Below are 22,904 nucleotides of genomic sequence, written 5' to 3'. Positions count from 1 at the left end.
CTATGCACTAACAATGAGACAGAAGAAAGAAAAATTAAGGATTTGATACCATTTACAATTGCACCCAAAACCATAAGATACCTGGGAATAAATCTAAGCGAAAAGGCAAAGGAACTGTACTCAGAAAACAATAGAATGCTCGTGAAAGGCATTGTGGAAGTCACAAAGAAATGGAAAAACGTTCCATGCTTATAGATTTGAAGAACACATATTGTTAAAATGTCTGTGCTTCCTAGAGCAATCTATACATTCAATGCAATTCCTATCAAAATACCATCATGTTTTTTTTTTCACAGAGCTGGAACAAATATTCCTAAAATTTGTATGGAACCAGAAAAGACCCCGAATAGCCAGAGGAATGTCGACAAGGAAAACCAAAGCTGGTGGCATCCAATTCCAAACTTCAAACTGTATTACAAAACTGTAATCATCAAGGCAGTATGGTACTAGCACAAAAACAGACACATATACCAATGGAATGGAATAGAGAACCCAGAAATGGACCCCAACTCTATGGTCCACTAATCTTCAACAAAGCTGGAAAGAATATCCAATGGAAAAAAGATAGTCTCTTCAACAAATGGTGTTCAGAAAATTGTACAGCCACACATAGAAGAATGAAACTGAACCATTTTCTTACACCATATATAAAAATAGACTCAAAATGGATGAAAGACCTAACTGTGGGACAGGAATCCATCAAAATTGTAGAGGAAACACAGGTAGCAACCTCTTCGTCCTCAGCCACAGCAACTTCTTGCTAGACACGTCTCCAAAGGTAGAAATGTACTATTGAGACTTCATCAAGATAAAAACTCTTGCACAGCAAAGGAGACAGTCAACAAAACCAAAAGACAACGGAATGAATGGTAGAAGATATTTACAAATGTATTATCAGATATAGTGCTAGTATCCACAAAAATAAAGAACTTACCAAACTCAACATCCAAAGAACAAATAATCCAATCAATAAATGGACAGAAGACACGAACAGATATTTCTCCAAAGAAGACATCCAAATGACCATCAGACACATGAAAAAATGCTCAACATCACTCAGCATCAGGGAAATACAAATCAAAACCACGATGAGACACCACCTCACACCTGTCAGAATGGCTAAAATTAACAAGTCAGGAAACAACAGTGTTGGCGAGGATGTGGAGAAAGGGGAACCTTCCTACACTGTTGGTGGGAATGCAAATTGGTTCAGCCACACTGGAAAAGAGTAGGAAGGTTCCTCAAAAAGTTGAAAATAGAGCTGCCCTATGTCCCAGCAATTGCACTACTAGGTTTTTACCCCCAAAATAAAAAGGTACTGATCTGAAGATGCGTCTGCATCTGCACCCCATTGTTTCTGGCAGCAACGTCCACAATATCCAAGCTATAGAAAGAGCCCAGATGTCCGTGAAGAGATGAATGGATAAAGAACAGATGGTATTTTTATACACACACACACACACTCTCTCTCTCTCTCTCTCTCACACACACACACACACACACACAATGGAATACAACTCAGCAATCAAAAAATGAAATCTTGCCATTTGCAATGACATGGATGGAATTAGAGGGTATTATACTAAGTGACATAAAACATCAGAGAAAGACAATTATCATATAATCTCACTGATATGTGGAATTTAAGAAACAAAACAGAGGAGTGTAGGGAAGGGAGGAAAAAATAAAACAAGACAAAACCAGAGAGGGAGACAAACCGTAAGAGACTCTTAATCATAGGAAGCAAACTGGGTTGATATAGGGGAAGGGGTGGTTGTGGATGGGGTAACTGGGTGATGGACATTAAGGAGGGCATGTGATTTAATGAGCACTGTGTATTATATAAGACTGATGAATCACTGAATTCTACCTCTGAAACGAATAATACATTGTATGTTAATTGAATTTAAATAAAAAAACTATAATGGAATATCACCTCACATTTGTCAGAATGTCTGAAATGGACAATATAAGATAAAACAGGTATTGGCGAGGTTGTGGAGAAAGGTGAACCCTTTTGCATTGTTGGTGGGTAAGCAAACTGATGCAGCCACTGTGGAAAACAGTTTGAAGGTTCCTCAAAAAGTTAAAAATAGAATTACCCTAGGACCCAGCAATTGCACTACTTGGTATTTACCGAAAGAATATAAAAATACTAATTCAAAGGGATGCATGCATGCATCCATGATTTTAATAGCACATTAAATACTTTTATGCATTGTTTGTGTCTGGTGAACAGGTAAAGAACAAAAGCTCCTTCAGCAATTTTTGTAGTATCTTCTTAGTTTCCATACTTATACAAGTAGAATGATATCCTGTCAGTAAATGCCGGCTTCACTAACTGCTTAATCCATCTGTTTTCTAATTGTCTTTATTTAATGTTTCTTAATAACTTTTTAGTTGAGGCCACATTTCTGTTAAAGTAGCTGATTAAATTTCGTAAAAAATATGTGGCTTCTCCATTGGAACATAATGTCGAAAATACTGATCAGAAATCTTAACCCGTGAGTCTATTTTGTGAAATATTTTTCCTCATTCATAGTCAGAATGAGAAATAACTTAGTTGTAAATGTAGTAGAAAACATCTTGGGAATCTTGTAATTCTATAGATTTAATGAATTAACTGTTGCATTTTCCAAAGAGCTGGACCTTTTTTTCCTGTAAATTTGATATGATGCAGCAGAAACTTTTTCTTTTTCTTTTTTTTTTTAATGATTTTTTATTATATTATGTTAGTCACCATACAGTACATTCCCGGTTTCCGATGTAAGGCTCGATGATTCATTAGTTGCGTATAACACCCAGTGCACCATGCAATATGTGCCCTCCTTACTACCCATCACCAGTCTATCCCATTCCCCCACCCACTCCCCTCTGAAGTCCTCAGTTTGTTTCTCATAGTCCATAGTCTCTCATGCTTCATTCCCCCTTCTGATTACCCCCCTTTTTTATCCCTTTCTTCCGCTACCCATCTTCCTAGTTCTTATGTTCCATAGATGAGAGAAATCATATGATAGTTGTCTTTCTCTGCTTGACTCATTTCACTTAGCATTATCTCCTCCAGTGCTGTCCATTTTGCAGCAAATGTTGAGAATTCATTCTTTCTGATAGCTGAGTAATATTCCATTGTATATATGGACCACAACTTCTTAATCCAGTCATCTGTTGCAGGGCATCTCGGCTCCTTCCACGATTTAGCTATTGTGGACATTGCTGCTATGAACATTGGGGTGCATATGGCCCTTCTCTTAACTACGTCTGTATCTTTGGGGTAAACACCCAGTAGTGCAATGGCTGGGTCATAGGGTAGCTCAATTTTTAACTTTTTAAGGGACCTCCACACTGTTTTCCAGAGTGGCTGTACCAACTTGCATTCCCACCAACAATGTAGGAGGGATCCCCTTTCTCCACATCTTCTCCAACAATTGTTGTCTCTTGCCTTGTCTATTTTTGCCATTCTAACTGGCGTAAGGTGGTATCTCAAGTGTGGTTTTGATTTGAATTTCCCTGATGGCTAATGATTTTGAGCAGAAACTTTTTCTATTTATATTGAGTGGGTGGATGTTTATGTAGATGTGAAATGAAGATGGAAAGTTAAGTGTACTCGTGGATTACTAGTAACATAGTTTGTGTTAATGCTATCAAATTTTCCAGTAGGTTATTATTTACATGTGTAGAGAAATAAGAGTGTTTAGGGTTTGGTCATAACTAAGCTGAAAATGGATAAAATGCTCTAAGAATGCGAAGGGATGAAAGAGAAGCAACTCTGGTAGATTGTAGATCAGCTGATCGCAAACCACAGTTAAGAAGGGCTCATTACAGCCTGTCAATTTAATACCCACACTCTGTAGTTAAGATTTCTCTTGCTGCTCTACCCCTAGAATTGTCTAAACATTTTTTTCAATGAAGTAAGTATCAGAACTTACTGAGCACTAAATTATCTGTTACTATAAAAAGTAGTTTGATAATTTAGAATTAAATTACATTTCAGGTCTAGTTACTGACTTGGGTCTTAATTAGTTATCATCAGTTACATTTTTAGTTAAATAAGAGGTTGCTCTGCCTCATACTTAGTGATGTCTTTACTACTTAATGGATAATTTTGTCTAATTATATTAATAACACATTCTTCTTAATTCTTACTGTCATAGCTAAAAAACGTGGGTTAGAAAACAATGAAATGGAAAATATCTCTCTTCCCTTTGTTTTTTATTTATGAAATACACTTTCAAAGGACAGCTTGTAAGGTACAAACTTTTGGGTTCTCAAAGCCAATGACAGTGATTCCATTGAACATCTGGCATTTTTACATTTTATGTACATTCCCATATTTTCATAGCTTATATATTTGGAGATGTAAGACATTGTTGCTATCTGTTGGATAGGAAATGGGGGTTACTAGATTTCTTATCTCATCTGGCAATTTGGTTGTGCCTTAGAAATAATTAACTGATAACTTTCAATAATAATAATTTTTTGGGAGAGCTAGATTTTACTGTAAATGTAGGATGTTAAAAACTACCTTTTCTAATTATTGATTTCAATTTCTGAAGGAAATAGGAATTAATATGTTTGCCTGTATTTTTTAAATGAGTCATTTTTTTGCCTTTTAATTTTTTATTACTCAAAAAGCTTCATTTTTTAATGCTTCATTTTTTTAAAAGCTTCATTTTTTTGCTTCCTGTCTCTCCTTGTGCCTTTAACACTTCATAATGATTTTCTACTCTTCAATAAGGAGAGTGCGCTTGATCCTGTCATAGACACATTTAGCACACATGGAACCCCCATAAGCCCTGCCGACATGTTTTTTTTTGTTGTTGTTGTTTTAGACAACTTCATAAAAACTTTAGATCTCTCAGCACTAACTCCTCAAAGTTGGTCTGGGCACACGCCACATGAGGATTTTGGTGCTTTCCAAACCTTCTTGGTATAAAGGTAAACAATTCTATTACCAGGGGTTTGGGACAGTCTAGTATTGTAGGACCGCCTACGACGGTATGTCAAATGCTGCAGCATTCTGAATGCCTATAGATGCCATCCCTGGAAAAGGAAAAAGGATATGGATACCAGTCCTTTTGGATTAAAGGCCAACCTTACTGCAGTTTGACCTTAAGTCATTACTTCTGCATTAACCCTGTTTCCATATAGGATCACATTCTGATATACTTGGGGTGAGCACATCACCATACCTTCTGAAGGGATCATAATTCAACGTGAACATGCTTATAATAACCATAACAGCCACATCAAGTTACTACCAGACTTGTCTTATTTTAAGGCATTCTTTTCTTAGTTCCTTCCTAATTATCATTTAATTGTTAATAAACAGAATGAAAAGCAGGATCATTTCACACATTTTTTCATACCTTCAAAAGCCTTCCATATCAGACATTTGCACATGAAAGTAGTTTTTCATAATTAATTAGCCATTCTGTGCATCACGAAGGAAATATGTTAAAAGTAATACCTCAGTTTGGGTGTTTCAAGTATTAACTTGTTATTTTATCAATCATTTATTATGGTTGTGTGAAAATTCCAATTCTACAATTGAGACAACTAATTTAGTATTTTCTGTCTTAGAAAATTGCTAATGTTAAAACATTCTCATCTTTAGATTGATGGTTTTCTGTGTCAATAATAACATGAATTTGACTTCCTGTGAGATAGGAACAAATAATCATGATTCTATATAATAAGTCTTAGGGTAGTGAAATATGGAAGTATTCAATGCATGCAGACTCCTGACAATTCTCTTTAAATTTGGACTTAGCATTTTTAACCAATATGTATATGTTCTTAAAAGGAGCAACAAGAATAGCCATTCTTATTAGTATTTTGACTTGATATCACAAATAGTTTGCTTGAAAAGTATTATCTATTACTGATTATTGCTCTTTGTATTAATATGTAGTCTGCAAGTTTCTTTATTTCTAAATGGGACTGTTAATGTCATTCTTTCCTACTAATAAAGTTATGTAGTGCATTCTCTTAAATGATCTTATGTAATTTCAGAGAGGTTTAGATGAGTGTTACTATTTGTCAGCACTAAAAAGAATAGATTTCTCTTTTTAAAAAATAGATTTCTCTGTGCTGCTGAATTTTACCATTTTTGACTCTGATGTTGTTCCTTGCATTATTTTGGGTATTTTTGACTCTTTATTTCTGAATATTTTAATTTGGAAATAGCAGTTAATCCTCTGTAGTGAGTCAAGCAGTCGACGGAGTGGTAGATCTTGCTGCATGTTCACAAAATCTAGGACTTCTGGGAGAAGGGAATGGGAAAGTAAGATAGGTAAGACAAAATTCTCCCTCGCCAAAGAAACAAATTGTGTTTATTTTGTTCACTCCCTTATTTTTCTTCCTGAAGCAAATATTAGTAACGAAATAGGAAAGTTTGTGCTGATGAATCTGAACTTCTGTTTCTTCCTTTGGGGGAAAGATTGCATCTTAAACCAAAATATCCTAAAATTTCTCACATTTCCATTTTCCATATTTATAAGCCAAGATAATTATAGCAAAATGTCATAGAACTCTATCTATACTTAACTAATAATAGAAAGCAGAGCGGTAGATAAATAGTATTGCATTCAGAGGAATAGTTGGTACAATTTACAGTGTTCAGGATGATTTTTTTTTTTTTTTTTTTGGTAAAAGCAGAACAGTGAGCAGAAAGGCATTGCAGTAGCAGCAGAAGTACTGAGTTAAGTAAGCGTCTGGTGCATTTGGGCTTTGGTGATTATGCTCCTTGGGTTGAAGAGGAGTATTCATGTTGACTTGTAATGGGAGAGAAACATGGAAATCTCACTGACAGAGTCAAATGTTGGATCCCTTAAATGTTGGACTCAGGAGTCTAGATTTTATTCTAAAAGCAGAGTAGCATAGATTACAGCTTATTGAACTCAGAAATGAAAGCTTATAAGGTATTTGAGGGGGATTAAAGTGACAGCTATAAAGACGAATTGGTGCTAGGAGTGACTGCAGGCAGAGAAATGAGTTTGCTTTGTTATGCTAGGTTTCAGTGTCTGAAAGTGAAGATGGAAGGATCCTGGTATAAGGACTTAATGCAGGAGACATTTTAAAGGAAGAACTAATTGTAGATGATGACAGGATTTTTTAGGAGTAGATGAGAAGGGAGGGTTTGGGAAATGCTGACTATGAATGTAGAAGAATGGAAGAATCATGGTATCATTGATAACAGAATGTTTGTTTGCAGTTGAAGGAGTTATTTTAGGCATGTTGAGTGTAAGGTGTTTTCTGAACTTTCAAAGCATTATACCTGTCAAGATTTGAACTCTAGAGATAGATAGTACAGTTTGGAGATTATTAAGGCTTTGAAATTAATTTGGATGGAGATGATAATTTTATCACCAAAATATTGAGAGACTTACTGTTTCAAGGCTGTTGTTGAGTGAGCCAGTCTATCGTTAGGTGTGTTAGGGATTATTTTGAATGATATCTGCCCTGTTACATGGAATGTTGACCTAGACACAATTTAACCTTTGAACTCTTTATAGGAAACTTGTTTTATAAGATGGAACTGCTGACTATGTATTCATGATAATGAAAGTCCTAGTAGATCTAAAATAACCTTTCTTTGAACTTCTCCCCTTAATACTGTTCCTTCTTCTTAGTTATATATTTAAAGTGATGATGGTGGGTGTCTTATGGATAGGACATAGAAGTCAGTCATTTGCTCTAATTGTTGGTTATTTATGAGAGTGTATTTATAAATAAACATACATGTGATTAAAATACATCTTGAAGAAAATTTATCTCAATCTATTGGTTAATTTTTTCTAAACAAACATACATTGGCTATTTTTATTCATTGCAACCTAGGTTTTCAGTTTTATAGGCCTTCTAGCATTCAGCACATTGATACTTACCGATGATGAGAGGGTAATCCTTCTGTTGCAGGCATGCTTTCAAAAATGTGCTCTCCTCTTAGTTGTTTTTAATACAAGTTTTCAATGAACCATGCACTGGATTTTATCATTTGTAAATGTGAATGTATAGGCTATCACCTCTGTTCAGAAAAAATTGAATTTATCACTCACTGCATTTTTGAAAATGTAAAACATTATCCTCAAGTGTGTAGTGAGTATTCATGTATGGTACATTCAAAGTATGACTTAGTGTGACTTTATGTACCTAGTAAAAGTTTAAAGCATTCCAATCCTGTTGTGTTTCAGTGCACCTGCAGGAAAGACATGGTGAAAATCTCAATGGATATCTTTGTGAGGAAATTTCAGCCAGACAGATATCAGCTTTGGAAGCAAGGAAAAGATATATACACCATTGATCACACAAAGCCTACTCCAGAATCCACACCTGAAGTAAAAGCATGGCTGCAGAGGAGGAGGAAAGTAAGAAAAGCATCTAGGAGGTAATGATTTCTTCTCCCCGCCACCCACTTATTGTACCTCCTCAATAAAAATGGGTCATTGAACATGATGTTCTCAAAAACTGTTCATTTGCTTTCTCCTGTTTATTCATCATAAATTTACTTAATATGTTACTGAAAATTTGAGGCAAAGTTTTATAATTCTTAAGAAGTATAATAAATAAAATATAGGAAAGGGTGTATAATGTGCTTGAGAATATTCCTGACATGCTATAAAGTCCCGGAACCTCCCAGACCCCTTACTATGTACATTAAGGTTGTATTAGTGACCTCTATTCATCTCCATATTTTTATCAACTTCAATAACTTGATGTTGAACTTTTTCATTTTGCTACTGATTTTCTTTCTGACTTCAGTTGTTTTCTTCATTTCTTCATTCTTCATTTGAGATACTTTACTCATGGGGATACCTACATTTTGCTGCATTTTATACACTTGGTTTTATTCTCTTACAAGATGTAAAGCAGAGCATGTGGTATTTGTTTAACATGGTTGTCCATGTGCACTTATTCTATATTCCATTTTTATGGCCAGAGCCATTTCAAAAGTTTTTAGGTCATCTGTGGGCATCTTGCTATTTTAAAACCCATTGAATGGAGCATGTATTATGTTGCTCAGGTCCTTAGGCAAAGGTTTTAGCCTCTTATATTTTCTAGGTTTATATTACACTTTTATTCTCCAATATTACTCATTGTTTTCGTTTCAGATTGTAAAAGTAATATTTGGCATTGGAGAATATTTGTAAAATAAGGAAAAGAATAGTGAAGGAATCCCAAATCACTCATAACGTCACAATCCAGAGATACCAGTGTTAACATTTGGTAGATATCCTTTACGTGTGTGTTTATTATATTATATAATATACTTTTCCAAAATTGGGGCGATGCTCTGTTAACCCTTTGATGACCAGTTTTGTGAGTGTTTTTCATGTAATTGATTTGATAACAACATAATAACTGAATGCCTGCATGTATTTAATCCCCTGTGTTTGGATCAGTAGGTCATTTCTAGTTTTGGGGGGTTTTTTGGTTTTGTTTTTTGTGGGTTTTTTTGCCCTTAACTAAATAACAGTGTAATTTTAAATCTTTGCCCACACTTCTGATGATTATTTTCTTACTCTGAAATTTATATTCTGCAATTTCAGAATGGTAGTGAGTGGAGGAAACTTAAGAACATGGAGTCAGACTTCTGCATTTTATAAGAGATATACCTGAGGCACGGGGTTAGTAACAATTAGAATTCAGGTGTTCTTACTTTACCCTATAGTGTACAGCAGTGATTTTCAAACTGTTAGTTTTCAAATCAATTCAGTAGGCTAGGAACAACATTTTATATGAGGAAGCAAAATAGAATAAAAAGTATTACAGTTCTTTTCTGTGGTAAGGGTGAGTATTAATTCCCAATGTGTGAACATGTATGTATGAGTGTGTTGTGTCGCTATCTAAAATGTATAGCTTATAATGGGTTGGTTGTATTAGAAAAAGCTTGGGAAATACTGATTTAGAGAGTCAGTGCCAAAAAGGCTACCTGTGGGAGGAGGCAGAAGTCAATCTGAATTCAGAAGAAATACCAATAGAACATCTTGACAATTGTTTTTGAATGGACGGAAAACACAATACTTTAATTAGGTGCATGATCTGGTCTCCTAGTTACTAACTATAGTGGCCCTTTTGGGTTGACAGAGAACATAGATTTATGACATTGAACAGATTTGAAATGCCTTTTAGTAGGTTAAAATAATCAATGGACTTTGCTCACCCAGTTAGAAAGCCTCCTGTTAAGGGGCTTGTTGATTATGCTCAGCCTTGTGGCTTGAATGTGGCATTTCCTGCTCTCCCTTAAGTAATACCTATCCAGGAAATGTAATGAAGTGAGTGATTCATTGAAATCTCAAAGAGAAATCAGCTGTCTTATTTTACATGTGCTATGCTATTTATAATGTGAAGATTTCCCACCTGGCCAATGCATGGGTTTTCAGTAAAAGTGATAATGGTGACGATGATACCAGTACTGCCAGCAGCAGCCAAAGCTAATTTACATAGGTTATCCTTGGCTACCACCTTCATCTCAAAACCCTGCCCTCCCTTACTTCCTGTAACTCATAGTGGTGTGTGTGTGTGTGTGTGTGTGTGTGTGTGTGTGTGTGTGTTTGGACATGGAAATACATGTTGTTTGATTTGGGTTGTAATTCTTCTTAAATGGTAGTGTTGGAAATGTGTTTATACAAAAGGCATCTACAACAAAGCCATCAAGTGACTGTCTGGAAAATATTGAGAAAAAATAAAATGGTGTCCACTCTGAAAACAAGAAGTAGATATAAGATGTTAAATACATATAGTTAGCCTGTCTCCCCTGTTAATTCCTTTAGCTAATGATGATTTGGCATTTAATTTTAATGATTTACATGCATACTTCAGAATTAAATGAAACTCAGGGAAGTGTATGGCCACTAGTTCACCTTAGAATGTAAATAATGTACAGATTTTAACAACAGCTTATAGAGATCTTCTCTTTTCCTTTTCCTTTATTACCTAAAAAATATTTATGACTTTATTATCCTCTATGACATCATTTTTCACTTTATTTTTATTTTCAGACTTCTTTTAATATTATAAAATTTTAGCAATGACATTTTCCCCAATAATGTTTAATAATCAATTGTTTACAATTCTTTTAATTTTAATTTTTTGGTAAATTTTTATTAAAACTGCTAAGATTTCAATTTCAAATTTAATCTATTGTGAAGATTATTTTTGCATAATTAGAAAGCTATCAGTTTTTTCACTTCTTTCAGTAAGTAAAAATAACATTTGTATTGGTATGCGTTTCATCCTGTCCTTTGCAAACATTCTGCTCTGACCACAGCTTCTCTTGTTAATAGTTTCCAGTGCACTGGTTCTCACTCTAAGAGGCTTAAGAATGAGGGGGATGAAGACGTGTCACCTGTAGTTGATGGGGCAGAGGGCCTCACCCCTGACCCAGACGCAGAAGATCTCAAGGTCAATGAAAAACCAGAAAAAGCAGTGAAGATGGGGAACACAGAAGCACCTTCAGAAGAAGAGGCTTCTCCTAGCAGGAAGCAGCTGGATCAGAATTCATCAGATAATATCAAACTCCCAGGTGAGAAACTGATTATGTTTCACATGTAAGTATTGAGATGGTTGATGATCTCATGCCTTAAATCTGTGTTCTAGGACAGGTATCTTACCTTTCCGCATAGCTTAACTAGTAAGGCATCTAAAGCTGTGAAGTAACAGTGAGGAGGCCAAGTGAATGTTGTAAAAGTCAGGAGCATCACTGCTATGTGTGATGGAATTAGGAGATAGCCAGAAGTGCCTATTTGGTTTAATAAAAAAAAAAAAGGTTCTAAAATGAAAAAAAATTTTTGCGGGGGTGCAACTCAATTTACAATATACAATACATTTTTGGAAAGCTTCTCTTAAATTCACATGGAATGGTAAAAACCAATTATAGATAATTCTTTGCAGATTCTTAGCTTCCAACTTAATTTTAAGAAGAAAATAAAGATTAAGGTTTAAAAAAGAATAAGAATCATTTAGTTTTGTGAAATGGTATGTATAGTCCCCTGGCTGTTTCTCTCTACTAAAGTCATCACCTGTAAGTTTCAACTAGTTTGCTTTCTTCCTTTTTATAATATATGTCTCTGAAACTGCTGTAATGTTTTACCGCCTTAATATTTGTTGGAGTTTTTGTCCTTTTACTAATTGAACTTATTGGTAATTTCTCATACTGCTCATCCAGTCTGTCTTTCAACTGTGGGACTCCCCCAAATCTGGCCACCTACCCCTGCTTCCTCCTTGTTCAAGGTACTGACTGTTATCTCTTGACTGGACTGTTGCAGAAATTGCTTCTTTTCTGCTTTTCCAGTGTCCTCCCTAGTCACCCATGCTAGTCGCTTCTCCATATGGCAGTCATAGTGATCCTTTTAAAAGATGTAGGTGAGGTCTTCTCCCTACCTTCTTCTTACTCTTATTTCACTTAGAGTAAAAGAAAAAGTCCTTATCATAGTTGTAATTTGATTCTCTCCTGTGTCTCCATTTTCATTACTTTTTGATCTTGAAATATCTGTGTTTAAGTAGAGTTTAAACTTAATTGAGTTTAGAGGAATAGAGTTTCTTACTTTATTGGAGAGCCAGACAAACATATAATTACAGTCCAGTGTGGTAAGTACCACAATAGAGATGTCCCGGGGTATTGCTGATATACGAAGGAAAGACTCCAAACAGACCAGAAGCTGTCCTGGCAAGGTTTCCTGGAGGAGGTGATATCTGAATTAATTTGTGATGAATGGATAGAAAATTGCAAGGTAGAGAAGGTAGAGAAAGGAATAGCAAGCAATGCAGAGAACACAGTTATGCCATACATATGGATTTTTAAAAAATATTTTATTTATTTGAGAGAAATATAGAGAGAGTGAGAGAGAGAGCATGAGCGCGGCTGGGGCCAGAAGGAGTGGGAGAAGCAGGCCCCCCGCTGTGGGGCTCTGTCCCAGGACCCCAGGATCACAACCTGAGCTGAAGGCAGATGCTTAACTGACTGAGCCACCCAGGCACCCCTGGATTTTTTTAAATAGTCCCTTACCATAGTCTTTAATCACACTGGATTTAATTTACTTGATGGATTACTAGGTGGTTTAGGCCAAGGGCACCCAGTTTTATTAGTTCTGTTGCTACATGGTTCCTTGTACTTTGACTTCCAGGGTTTGAGACCTGGCAGAACACTTAGGTACAAAACTTGGCTGGGTTCAAAGCTCTAGTATATGATAGGTGAAATGATGCCCGTGAATGTTTTAAGGGAGGGAGAAGGGTGAATAGAGATGGCAGTGGAAGAGACGTGCTCGTGATAACCTTTTCCCTTTATTTTCCATCAGTGTGTGATACAGGTTTAGGGTAGGACATATTTTTTATTTGGCTCTGCAGAGATTTACATGTGTTCTTTCCATACATTCTCTGAGCTGGAATGTTGCATTAGTAGCAGCTCTTAGCATCATGTATTGGAATATAATTCCCATTTTTAGAAAGATTTCAAATTGTTATTGCTTTGGATAATTATTATTGCATTGGCTTTTGACAGTGGTCAAAGTGTAACCTCTTCTTAATCTCTAATTTTGTCGGTAAGTATATTTTTTTGCCAAACTCCAGGATCTCACCTTGATAACTGTGAAGGCTCCATGATGCTGTGGTGACCTTTCCCACTCATGTCTGTGGGAGTTTAGAGGAAAAGTTGAAAGGTAGAAATTTAGTTGAGAATTATTATTGAATAATAATGCAATGTAAGATTTACTAACAGTCTTCTGTTTCACTCCTCAGGAAACAGTTGCTTAAGCACACCCATAACAGAGGAAATAAAAACTAACGATGAACAAGCCTATGGTGTAATTCTACCTTCGAATCCCAGTGAAGCTGATGATTCCGTATCTGGTGGCCATGTGACATCCAAGGAATCAGACCCACCCAAGCTCCCGTGGCCAAAGTCACCTGAGTCGTGTTCCTCGGTGGCAGAGAGTAATAGTGTGTTGACAGAGGGAGAAGAGAGTGATGTGGAGAGCCGCAGGAGTGGCTTCGAACCTGGGGAAGTCCCACCAGTCTCCAGTGGAGAGAGAAATGGCCTCGAAGTCCCTGGTGTATGTGGCAATGTCTGTTTTTACTGTATTTATTGCATGGTGAGAGTGCTTTCTGGAAACAATATGCTGTGCATCAAAATCTTGCTTTAGTGTAGAAATAACATTTCACATTAACAGGTCTTAATTATATTTCCTTCGATGACCGGGAGGTAAACTTTTGTGAACTCTGGTTCACATGGTGATAATTCAGGGAGCATGGAATTTTCGGCTACATGCTGTAGCTTAATTTTCTTTTTCTTTAACTTTTTCTAAAATTGAACTTTGAGGTAATTATAGATTCATATGCAGTTGTAAGAAATAATACAGAAAGATCTTGTGTCCCCATTTTCCCCCAGTAGTACCTTCTTGGAAAACTATTGTAGGATATCACATTGATATTGACATTGATTACAGAATGGTTCTATTACCTGTAATATTAACCATACTTGAAATGATTCACCTGCAGAGCTCTGACCTCCTCCTGCCATCAGTTAAACCTCTGGGTCCCAGGCATCCTACAACCTCTATTTTAACTCATCTGCCATGCTTTCCCTTGTCTCTTCTTGGGCTCTGATTCTAGGACCAGGTTGACCTTTCTGGCCCTACCCACTGCCAGAAACTGGCCTTTTGCCTCTCAGAAAACTCAAGACCTCTCTTGATTGCCAGCTACGCCATTCTAACTCTTTGCGTAGGGCCTCCCTGCTTCTCATATGTTCTTGTGCATTAATATTATATGCTTTCAGTATAAACTGTTGCTTTAATCCTAAGATTGTGAATGGACCAGACAAGCTCCGATGGTGTGTAGTGATTGTTGGAATTCATTACCCTGTGTTGACCTATACAACTTGGTGAGGGAACTCAAGGACACAAGTAAGGAGAGCATCAATTGTTGGAGCTGGTAAATTGAGCTGACCACTGAACATTCAGACCCACTTCTTGATTGTTCTTGCTCATTTCAACTCACCAGAGGCATTTTCACATCTTTGAGTAACAAGGGAGATTAGATAAGGAAATCAGCTTGGAATAGTCAGTTCATAGTAGTTTTAAAGTACCAAATAAAATGTAGATAATTTGCTTATTTGACCCAATAACTTTTACCATTTTATGCATGATTTGTATATCCTACTGAACTATTAAATATTTATCAAAAACATGAGCGAAATAGAAAAATATGGCCTAATTTATTTGAAATGGTTGCTAAGGGAAATTTGAAAATAGCATTCACATAATAATAAGCAAAATTTACAACTTAATTTCACATGGGGATTAAGCGCACCTGAGCAGATGCTGTGATTCTTTGTGGATCGTGAGTGAGTCAGATGCCTGTTGAAATTACCTTTACTCATATTCTTTAGAGTGGAACTGAAAGTAACTTTTCCATTTCCTTGTTTTCAGTGAAGGTGATTCTACCCTGGGTGCCTTTAACCTTTATCCTTACCATTTTACTGAACAAAGACTGCCTGCATAGGAAAGCAAACACTGCTGTTGAGGCCTGAGTCACTTGGTTTGCCCCTTCTCAGAATCAGCTGTGTGATATTCTTTTCTCATACCATGGTGTCAGGCAGCCCTTCTAAGCAATGCAGACCCATTTTGTTCTTACATGATTTTGACCAGTGTTTCTTAGTATTAAGTGTAATGCTGTGTGTATGCTTGCAGCAGTCAGCTTTAATCAGTCTTCTCAAGAAATATAAGTTATTTTTTGAACGGTGTCTGTCTGTCTCTCTGTCTATAACTGGGCTCCATGCTCTTCCTGGAATACACTGATTGTGTTCACACCTTACATGCTGTTCCTGTTGCCCTAAATACTCCTCTGAGCCCAGAGAGCTCCCCCAGTGCACTCAAGACTCCACTCAAATGTCTCCTTGCCAGAAAGGCTTTCTCTGATGACCCCATGCAAAATAGTTCCCTCCCATCTCTTTCCATTCCTTTGTTCTGCCCTTTTTTCTTTATTGCATATTTCTTTAAAAAAAAAACCACCCGACTTATTTATTTATTTGAGAAAGAGAGAGAGAGAGTGCGTGCGTGAGTGGGAGGGGCAGAGGGAGAGGGAAAGAGAATTTCAAGCAGACTCCACACTGAGCACGGAGCCCGATGCATGGCTCCATCTCACGACCCTGAGATCACGACTTGAGCCGAAACCAAGAGTTGGAGGCTCAACCGACTGCACCACTCAGTGCCCCTATTGCATATTTCTTAATAGTACCTGGTCAACATATACTTTTTGCTTGTTTATTGTCTGTGCCTTCCTCCTCCATAATGCACATTCCGTGAAAGCTGAGACCTGGTGTAGTTTTTCCTGCTATAGCGCAGTTCTTGCAACAACGTGGCACATAGTGAGGACTTGATAAATATTTCATATTAATTTTTAGCTAGTATAAACCACAGATATATCTCATCCTCTATTACTTTTTTTTTTGAGGGGGAGGGGTGGAGGGAGAGGGAAGAAAGAGAATCCTAAGCAGGCTCCATGCCTCCTATGGAGCCTGACACAGGCTCAATCTCACAACCCTGAGATCATGCCTGAGCTGAAATCAAGAGTCAGGCACTTACCTGACTGAGTCACCCAGGGTGCCCTCATTCTGTAATACTTTGACATCCTTTCCTTACTCCCGGCTTTGATTAGAATGTTGTCACGTATTTTCTCATAATCTTGTTTTGGTGTCAGAAGTCAGTGTAGTTTCTCTACTTCCAGCCACTGCTTCTTCAGTTTACAGGGACATTTCTGAGACTCCTTTCTTTCCTAGTCAGTTGTTGATGTAAACCCATTAGTTTCAAACTCTTTCTCTGAACATTTCCCCCTTCACATCCTGGTTTTTGTTTTTTGTTTGTTTGTGTGTTTGTTTTCTGAGTGCATGGGCAAGAAAGCTTGTATATAGATTCTATCAGAAGATGTCAGGGTGCATATGACCTTTTCATATACCTTTGGAAGGAAAATATAGTTTGGAGAGACCAGGACAAAAAATTTTATATAAAATTTAAGTGGTTTCTAGATGACAATAATGTACTATATTAAAAAAAATCTTTAAGTTTCTTATTTGATCCTCAGAGAAGTGGTGATTCATTTATGAATGGAAGGAAGTATACAGGCTCACTTTGGCATTATTGCTTTCTGGATAAGGATAGAAAGCAAAATAACCTGCCAGATTTTCACATGTGGCAAGCATAGAGGTGACCAAGTGCCACAGTTCTATATCATTATGAACATATAATCCTAAATTTAGATTAGTTTGAAAGAACTTTTGAAAATTTGCTAACTGCTGAGTTAATTGTAAGTTTGATAAGCCTACCCTGCACACAGATAGTGTTTTAATATGCAGTGGAAGGAGAGTTAATTGATCTCTTGGTAAAATAACTAATAGACTGGATTCCTATTTCTTTTGACTTACAGGTTTAATTTTTTTTTTTAAGGACTAATTCCCCAGGAGGTATATAAGAATTCTTTATAACTAAATTGTCATAAATCATTCTGAACCATGGTTTTTCTTTAAAACAAGTCTTTAACTGTGAGTGTTTCTTCTCCATTTTTGTTCCGTGACCAGAGAATAGAGGGAGAAACCAAAACTGCTAAAAGTTGGCGCCATCCACTGAGTAAGCCTCCAGCAAGATCCCCACTGACTCTGGTGAAGCAGCAGGCAACAAGTGATGAGGGTGAGCTTGTGATGTCTTGCTGTGTTTATTCTGTGTATACTGTGTGCTAGTCAGCATTCATTCTGTCTGTTCGTTGTAACAAACTTGTCTCAAAATTGCTTGGTAGAGAGGAACTTTGACCAAGTTGCAAAGACATACATGCCATAAGGACATCGTAAGAAACAGTTTACAGGCAAAAGGAATTTGGATTTTAAGGGTAAATCCTTGTTTCATATAAGCTAGCTATGTACCTAATCAAAGTTTTCCCATTTTCTATGATGGGATAAAATTGGTCTTTTTTTTTTTTCAAGATTTTATTTATTTATTTGACAGAGAGAGAGACAGGCAGCAAGAGAGGGAACCGAGCAGGGGGAGTGGGAAAGGAAGAAGCAGGCTCCCAGCAGAGGAGCCTGATGTGGGGCTTGATCCCGGAACGCCAGGATCACACCCTGAGCCAAAGGCAGACGCTTAACAACTGAGCCACCCAGGCGCCCCTAAAATTGGTCTTTTCTGACATTCACCTTAAGATACTCTAGAGGAAGTTGAGAAACACTTCTTTAAAGGTGTCAAATCATGGAGTTACCATGCTGTAGGTTTCTTTGCATTGTCTTTATTTTTAACTTGAATCCTTTAAAATTACCAACAGCATCTTGAGTAAGAAACTCTGTGCAGTACCTCCATACCCTGCTATGCCTGGAATGTGCTGAAACACCCTTTCTCCGTAACTAGATTTGACTGGCGTGGCTTGATGTGAAGTCGTTTCACTTACAACCAGTTACTTTCCTGGATGTAATAGCTATCTTTTGTTTTACCTGGCTACCCTTTTTACCTCTCTTTCTCTCTTTTTCCAAAAATGTCTTTTTGTTGCCTTCAATTAAAAATCAGACCACTGACTAGCTATTTCTTCCTTGCGAGTGTCTCATAGCATCAGGAGGGCCTTATTTTTTCCTTTTTTAAGAAGATCAATTTAAATAGGTTTTCTATAAAAAGTCCTTTTTCAAAGTATTGTCCTTTACTGGTGCAGATTGTTAGGGTCATGTGCCTGTGAAGATGCTGTCAGTGGAGTCATGTGAACTTTAGGTTCAGGCTTCTTCTTTGGTTTGAATACAGTCATCGGAGTTAGACATCTGTAGCAAATTTTTTTTTTTTCTCACTGTCTCCTTTATACCCCATGGTTAGTTAGGAAAAAAGATCATCAGTGTAGGGATCAGATAATGATTGTAGCAATTTCTAGAACACCAGCCAAAGGTGGAATTCTGTCTCTAGTAATACAAGTAGTGAAACATACTCATGTTTATTTCCATATATCATCATGTTCATTTCTTCTTTCCCCTACTTTATTGTACCCAGCACAAACCATTTTCCCCTTAGTGTCAAAATAAAGGACAATTCTGACTAACGTAATTACTTCTTACTGTCCATTACTTTTGAATTTTAATTATCCTTCTCCATCATCACCTGTGTTGAGTGTAGCTTTTTGGAAGGGAATGGATTATACTAACACATAAGGAAAACTACTTTCCCCTGTGTCCTTATTTTCCCAGGTAGTTTATTTCGATGTTGGCCATCATAAATTGGCCTAGAGTTTCTCCATGGAGAGCAGTTCTGATTTCAATCAGTATGGCTTACAAAAATTTTAAGGAATTGGTTTAACAAAGTCATCTCAAAGGTTTAAGGTTAAATATCTTGCTGAAATATTGGGGTGATTGTAGCTTTTGCAGTCCTATGCTCTGTATTTTAATATGTGAAGGGCATAGTAAAAGGGTCCTCTGAGGATTTTTGAGAATTGAAAATAAAAAAATTAGAGAATTTTAGTGATGACTAAATATTTTTACAAGTTTCCCTACTAACAGTGGGGAATATTCTGTGTCCTGGAGTAAATTATATTTGACCCTTGAACAATACAGGTTTGAATTGTGTGGGTCCACTTAGAAGTGAATTTTTTTCAATAAATACAGTACTGTAAATGTATTTTCTCTTCCCTATAATTTTCTTAATAAAATTTTCTTTTCAGAACACCTGGGTGGCTCAGTCAGTTAGGTGTCTGCCTTAGGCTGAGGTCATGATCCCGGGGTTCTGGGATTGAGTCCTGCATTGGGCTCCTTGCTCAGCAGGGAGCCTGCTTCTCCCTCTGCCTGCCGTTCCTCCTGCTTGTGTTCTCTCTCTGACAAATAAATAAATAAAGTCCTTAAAAAATATATTAAAAAAATAAAATTTTCTTTTCTCTAGCTTACTTTATAGTAAGAATACAGTATGTAATACATATGTTGATAGACTGTTTATGTTATTGGTAAGGCTTCTGGTCAATGGTAGGCTATTAGTAGTTAAGTTTTGGTGGAGTTCAAAGTTATATGTGGATTTTCAACTGCATGAGGGTTTGGCCACTATAACCCCCAAGCTGTTCAAGGGTCAACTGTATTTATATCATGGAGCTCTTGAATGTTACCTCTGCCTTTTGCCTCTGTGTCTGGTACAGCTGGAAGTGAATGAACATCATCATTATTAGAAAATGATGAACAGTGGGGTTAGTGCTCATTAGTGCTCAAGTCCAGCTTCTTTTGGGAATTTTTCTACCCTAACTACTGGGCTTCTTTTGCATTCCTCATATACAAGTAGGTATATGTCAGTCAGGAACATAACTAGATTAGAGCATCTGAGAAGCTGTGTCTCTAAACAGCAGTCAGTGTCTTCTGCTGGTAAATGAGCATTTCTCTATTGAAGCTGGAATTTGACTCCGTAACAGGAAAACAGCAAAGGGAGAAAATATTGATCCAGCACCTCTGGGAATTTATGTACAGCTAGGAGAGAAGAGTCACCACTAAGTTGTTCTCAAAGGACTTTCGAGACTATAGAGACCGTTCTGGTTAGTGGCAGATCCAGTAATTCCAGAATCTGTAAGGATTTCCTGACTCCCAGCCTGTTCTTCCCTGGAAGATTTTCCATGCAAAACACTGGTTGTTGGTGGTAGAGCAGAGGGGGGATATGTGAGAAAAGAGTGATGTTAGAACATAGTGTCTTTACATAAGAACTAGTATCTAATTCTTCTTTGTTTTTGTTTTTAGTGAAAAAAAATCTGAAATGTATACTGAACATTTTATTATTATTTATAATTGAAAAGCAATCACTAACCTGCGTCTGATTTTCTTTTAATTGAAATGCTTTTCAGTTACATTTTTCCTTAAGTTAGGCAGCTGCGCAAGGTGATCCTGAAACATGGGTTAATATTCTATATTTTTTTCTGTTTATTAAGTAATTATACAAATGTTGAATTAAAACATAAACTTGAAAGAGAAGTTTGGGTGGGTCCTTTTATTTTTGAAGCATTCCTTATATGTACCTATCCTCTTCTTGTGATATGTCAACATAATGGCATATTCCCGTTCTCCAATTTCAGCGCTTTGTGGTTGAGTACCTGTAGGGAAGGAAAGTGTGTGTGTAGCATGGGTGATCCAGGCAGGCTCCAAGAACAGCACTCTTGCCTCGCCTCAGAAGGTACTGGGAGTGAGGGGATGGACCCACTAGGCTTGGCAAGCTCAGAAATCTGCCACAGTATTTCTTTTTCCTTGGTTGGTGAAGTTGGGGGCCCGAAGGCTCTCACGCATTTCCCTTAATATTCCAGCACTGATACGGGATAAGGGACTTTAAGGCCATCATGATCCAGTACCAGCTTCGCTCTCCAGCTTCATTCCTCTCAACTACCTTCCGTGAATCCTCCTTTTCATCCATTCAAACAATTTTTTTTCCTTCTGAATGTAATCTGCTTTTTACTTCCATGCACTTCCCCCAAATTATTGCTTTGCTTGTGCTACTCTTTTCTTTCTTGGATCATACTCAGCTCACCACTTACTCCTCCTTTCCTACCTCTGCTGCCCTGTTATATGCATACTTACTTAGCTTTAGAATGCCTCTTGTCACTTTATATTGTGCTTCATTATTTGTTTGTCTGTCTCCATACTCTTCACTCCTTTCCTCTTGCCTTCCCTGCCTAATCCAAGGTTAACCCCTGTGGCTTAAATCACCTGTGGATCCAAAAGCAGGAAAGCCCTGGTGATCAGTATCTTTGAAATCATCCATTACCCAAATACTTTCATATGATATATGCTTTCATGTTAAAGGAAAATACAAGTTCTTATCCAGGAAATATTCTCTGTATGTGTATATGTATAGGAAAACATCTAGTTTTCATTAGCTGGAGAAATATATATATCAGCTAACCCAGTTTAGTATTCCGACTGTGTAAGAATCTTCTTTACCACTGTGCCAAATCCTAGGACATTCTGAAAGTTAAAATGGTGCTGCTACGTTGCAGACACAGCCAATGCCTTGGAGACCTGAGGGCCCCCAGAGTAACGATATTCCAGTGGGATGGTTGCTTGGCTAGCACCACAGTGTGTATTTGTATTTGTTGCCTTTCTTCCTAGTTTGAGGTTATGTTTAACTCCTCATGCTTTTGCTGACTCGGGTTTTCAGCAGCAGCACTTTAATCGTGCTGACACAGACTCCAGACCTCCTCCTATACTGATATCCTGAACATGAATTTTGTCAGACCCCCTGCCTGACCCCTCATGGTTCATTCTTTGTACTCTGAAGCCATCATCCTGCATATATGTATGCATTACTTTTAAATTTACATTTGTTTCCAATGTAAATATTCCAGCTTTTCCTACTATGGACTTTGAAGGTGTTTACTGCTTTTGTACTTACTGTGCACCTAACTCCCTTGGTGAATTGATAAGGTTAATGTTTCTCAAGCAAGTGTGCCCTAAGGACAGCCCCATAAACACACAGGAGGCATCATGAACATGGTAGTGGCTGGTGCAGTAATACTCTACACAGTGATCCCCACCGTTGTTGGAGGCAGTTGGATTTGACATACTAATGCTGTCAAGTGGGGTTTTGCTGGAGACTTTGAAAAGTAAGTTGAAAGTTTATAAGAAAATATTCAAGATTATTATCAGGTGATCTTAATTTTGTTTTGTGTATTGGTAATTTTTCATATTCAAACATTTAAAAAAATGGGCAAAAATGTATTTTAAAGAGACGTGGAATGTCAATGTGTGATGGATTAGATTACCCAATAATCCTCCAATTACAAAAGAACTAGAAATCATTGATAAAATAGAGCAATCAACCTTTATACACGCATGGAGAGGCAAAACCACATGAAGTATTTCTGCCTGTCTACGGTCATGGTCACCTGGCTCCAGTTCTCTGTTAGCAGTGAGACCTTCCGTGCTTCGACAGCTGTGT

General features: G+C 37.1%; 1 protein-coding gene across 4 annotated transcripts in view; it reads left to right on the top strand.

Annotated features, from left to right (window-relative positions):
• The window catches only part of KDM4C (lysine demethylase 4C), a 436,152-nt gene that overhangs the window by 241,671 nt on the left and 171,577 nt on the right, over nt 1-22,904 (top strand). For all 4 annotated transcript variants that reach the window (XM_045780262.2, XM_087869653.1, XM_087869652.1 and 1 more), the window contains 4 exons: nt 8,193-8,386; nt 11,286-11,524; nt 13,735-14,048; nt 17,567-17,675. In XM_045780262.2, the coding sequence (XP_045636218.1) occupies nt 8,193-8,386; nt 11,286-11,524; nt 13,735-14,048; nt 17,567-17,675 (856 nt within the window). The remainder of the gene's footprint in view (nt 1-8,192; nt 8,387-11,285; nt 11,525-13,734; nt 14,049-17,566; nt 17,676-22,904) is intronic.

The sequence above is a fragment of the Ursus americanus genome, chromosome 18 (genome assembly GCF_024610735.1).
Source record: "Ursus americanus isolate L20-20 chromosome 18, mUrsAme1.1.p, whole genome shotgun sequence".
Classification (NCBI taxonomy): Eukaryota; Metazoa; Chordata; class Mammalia; order Carnivora; family Ursidae; genus Ursus; species Ursus americanus.
Note: the sequence above shows the minus strand (reverse complement) of the source record. Positions and strands in the feature narration are given on the sequence as shown.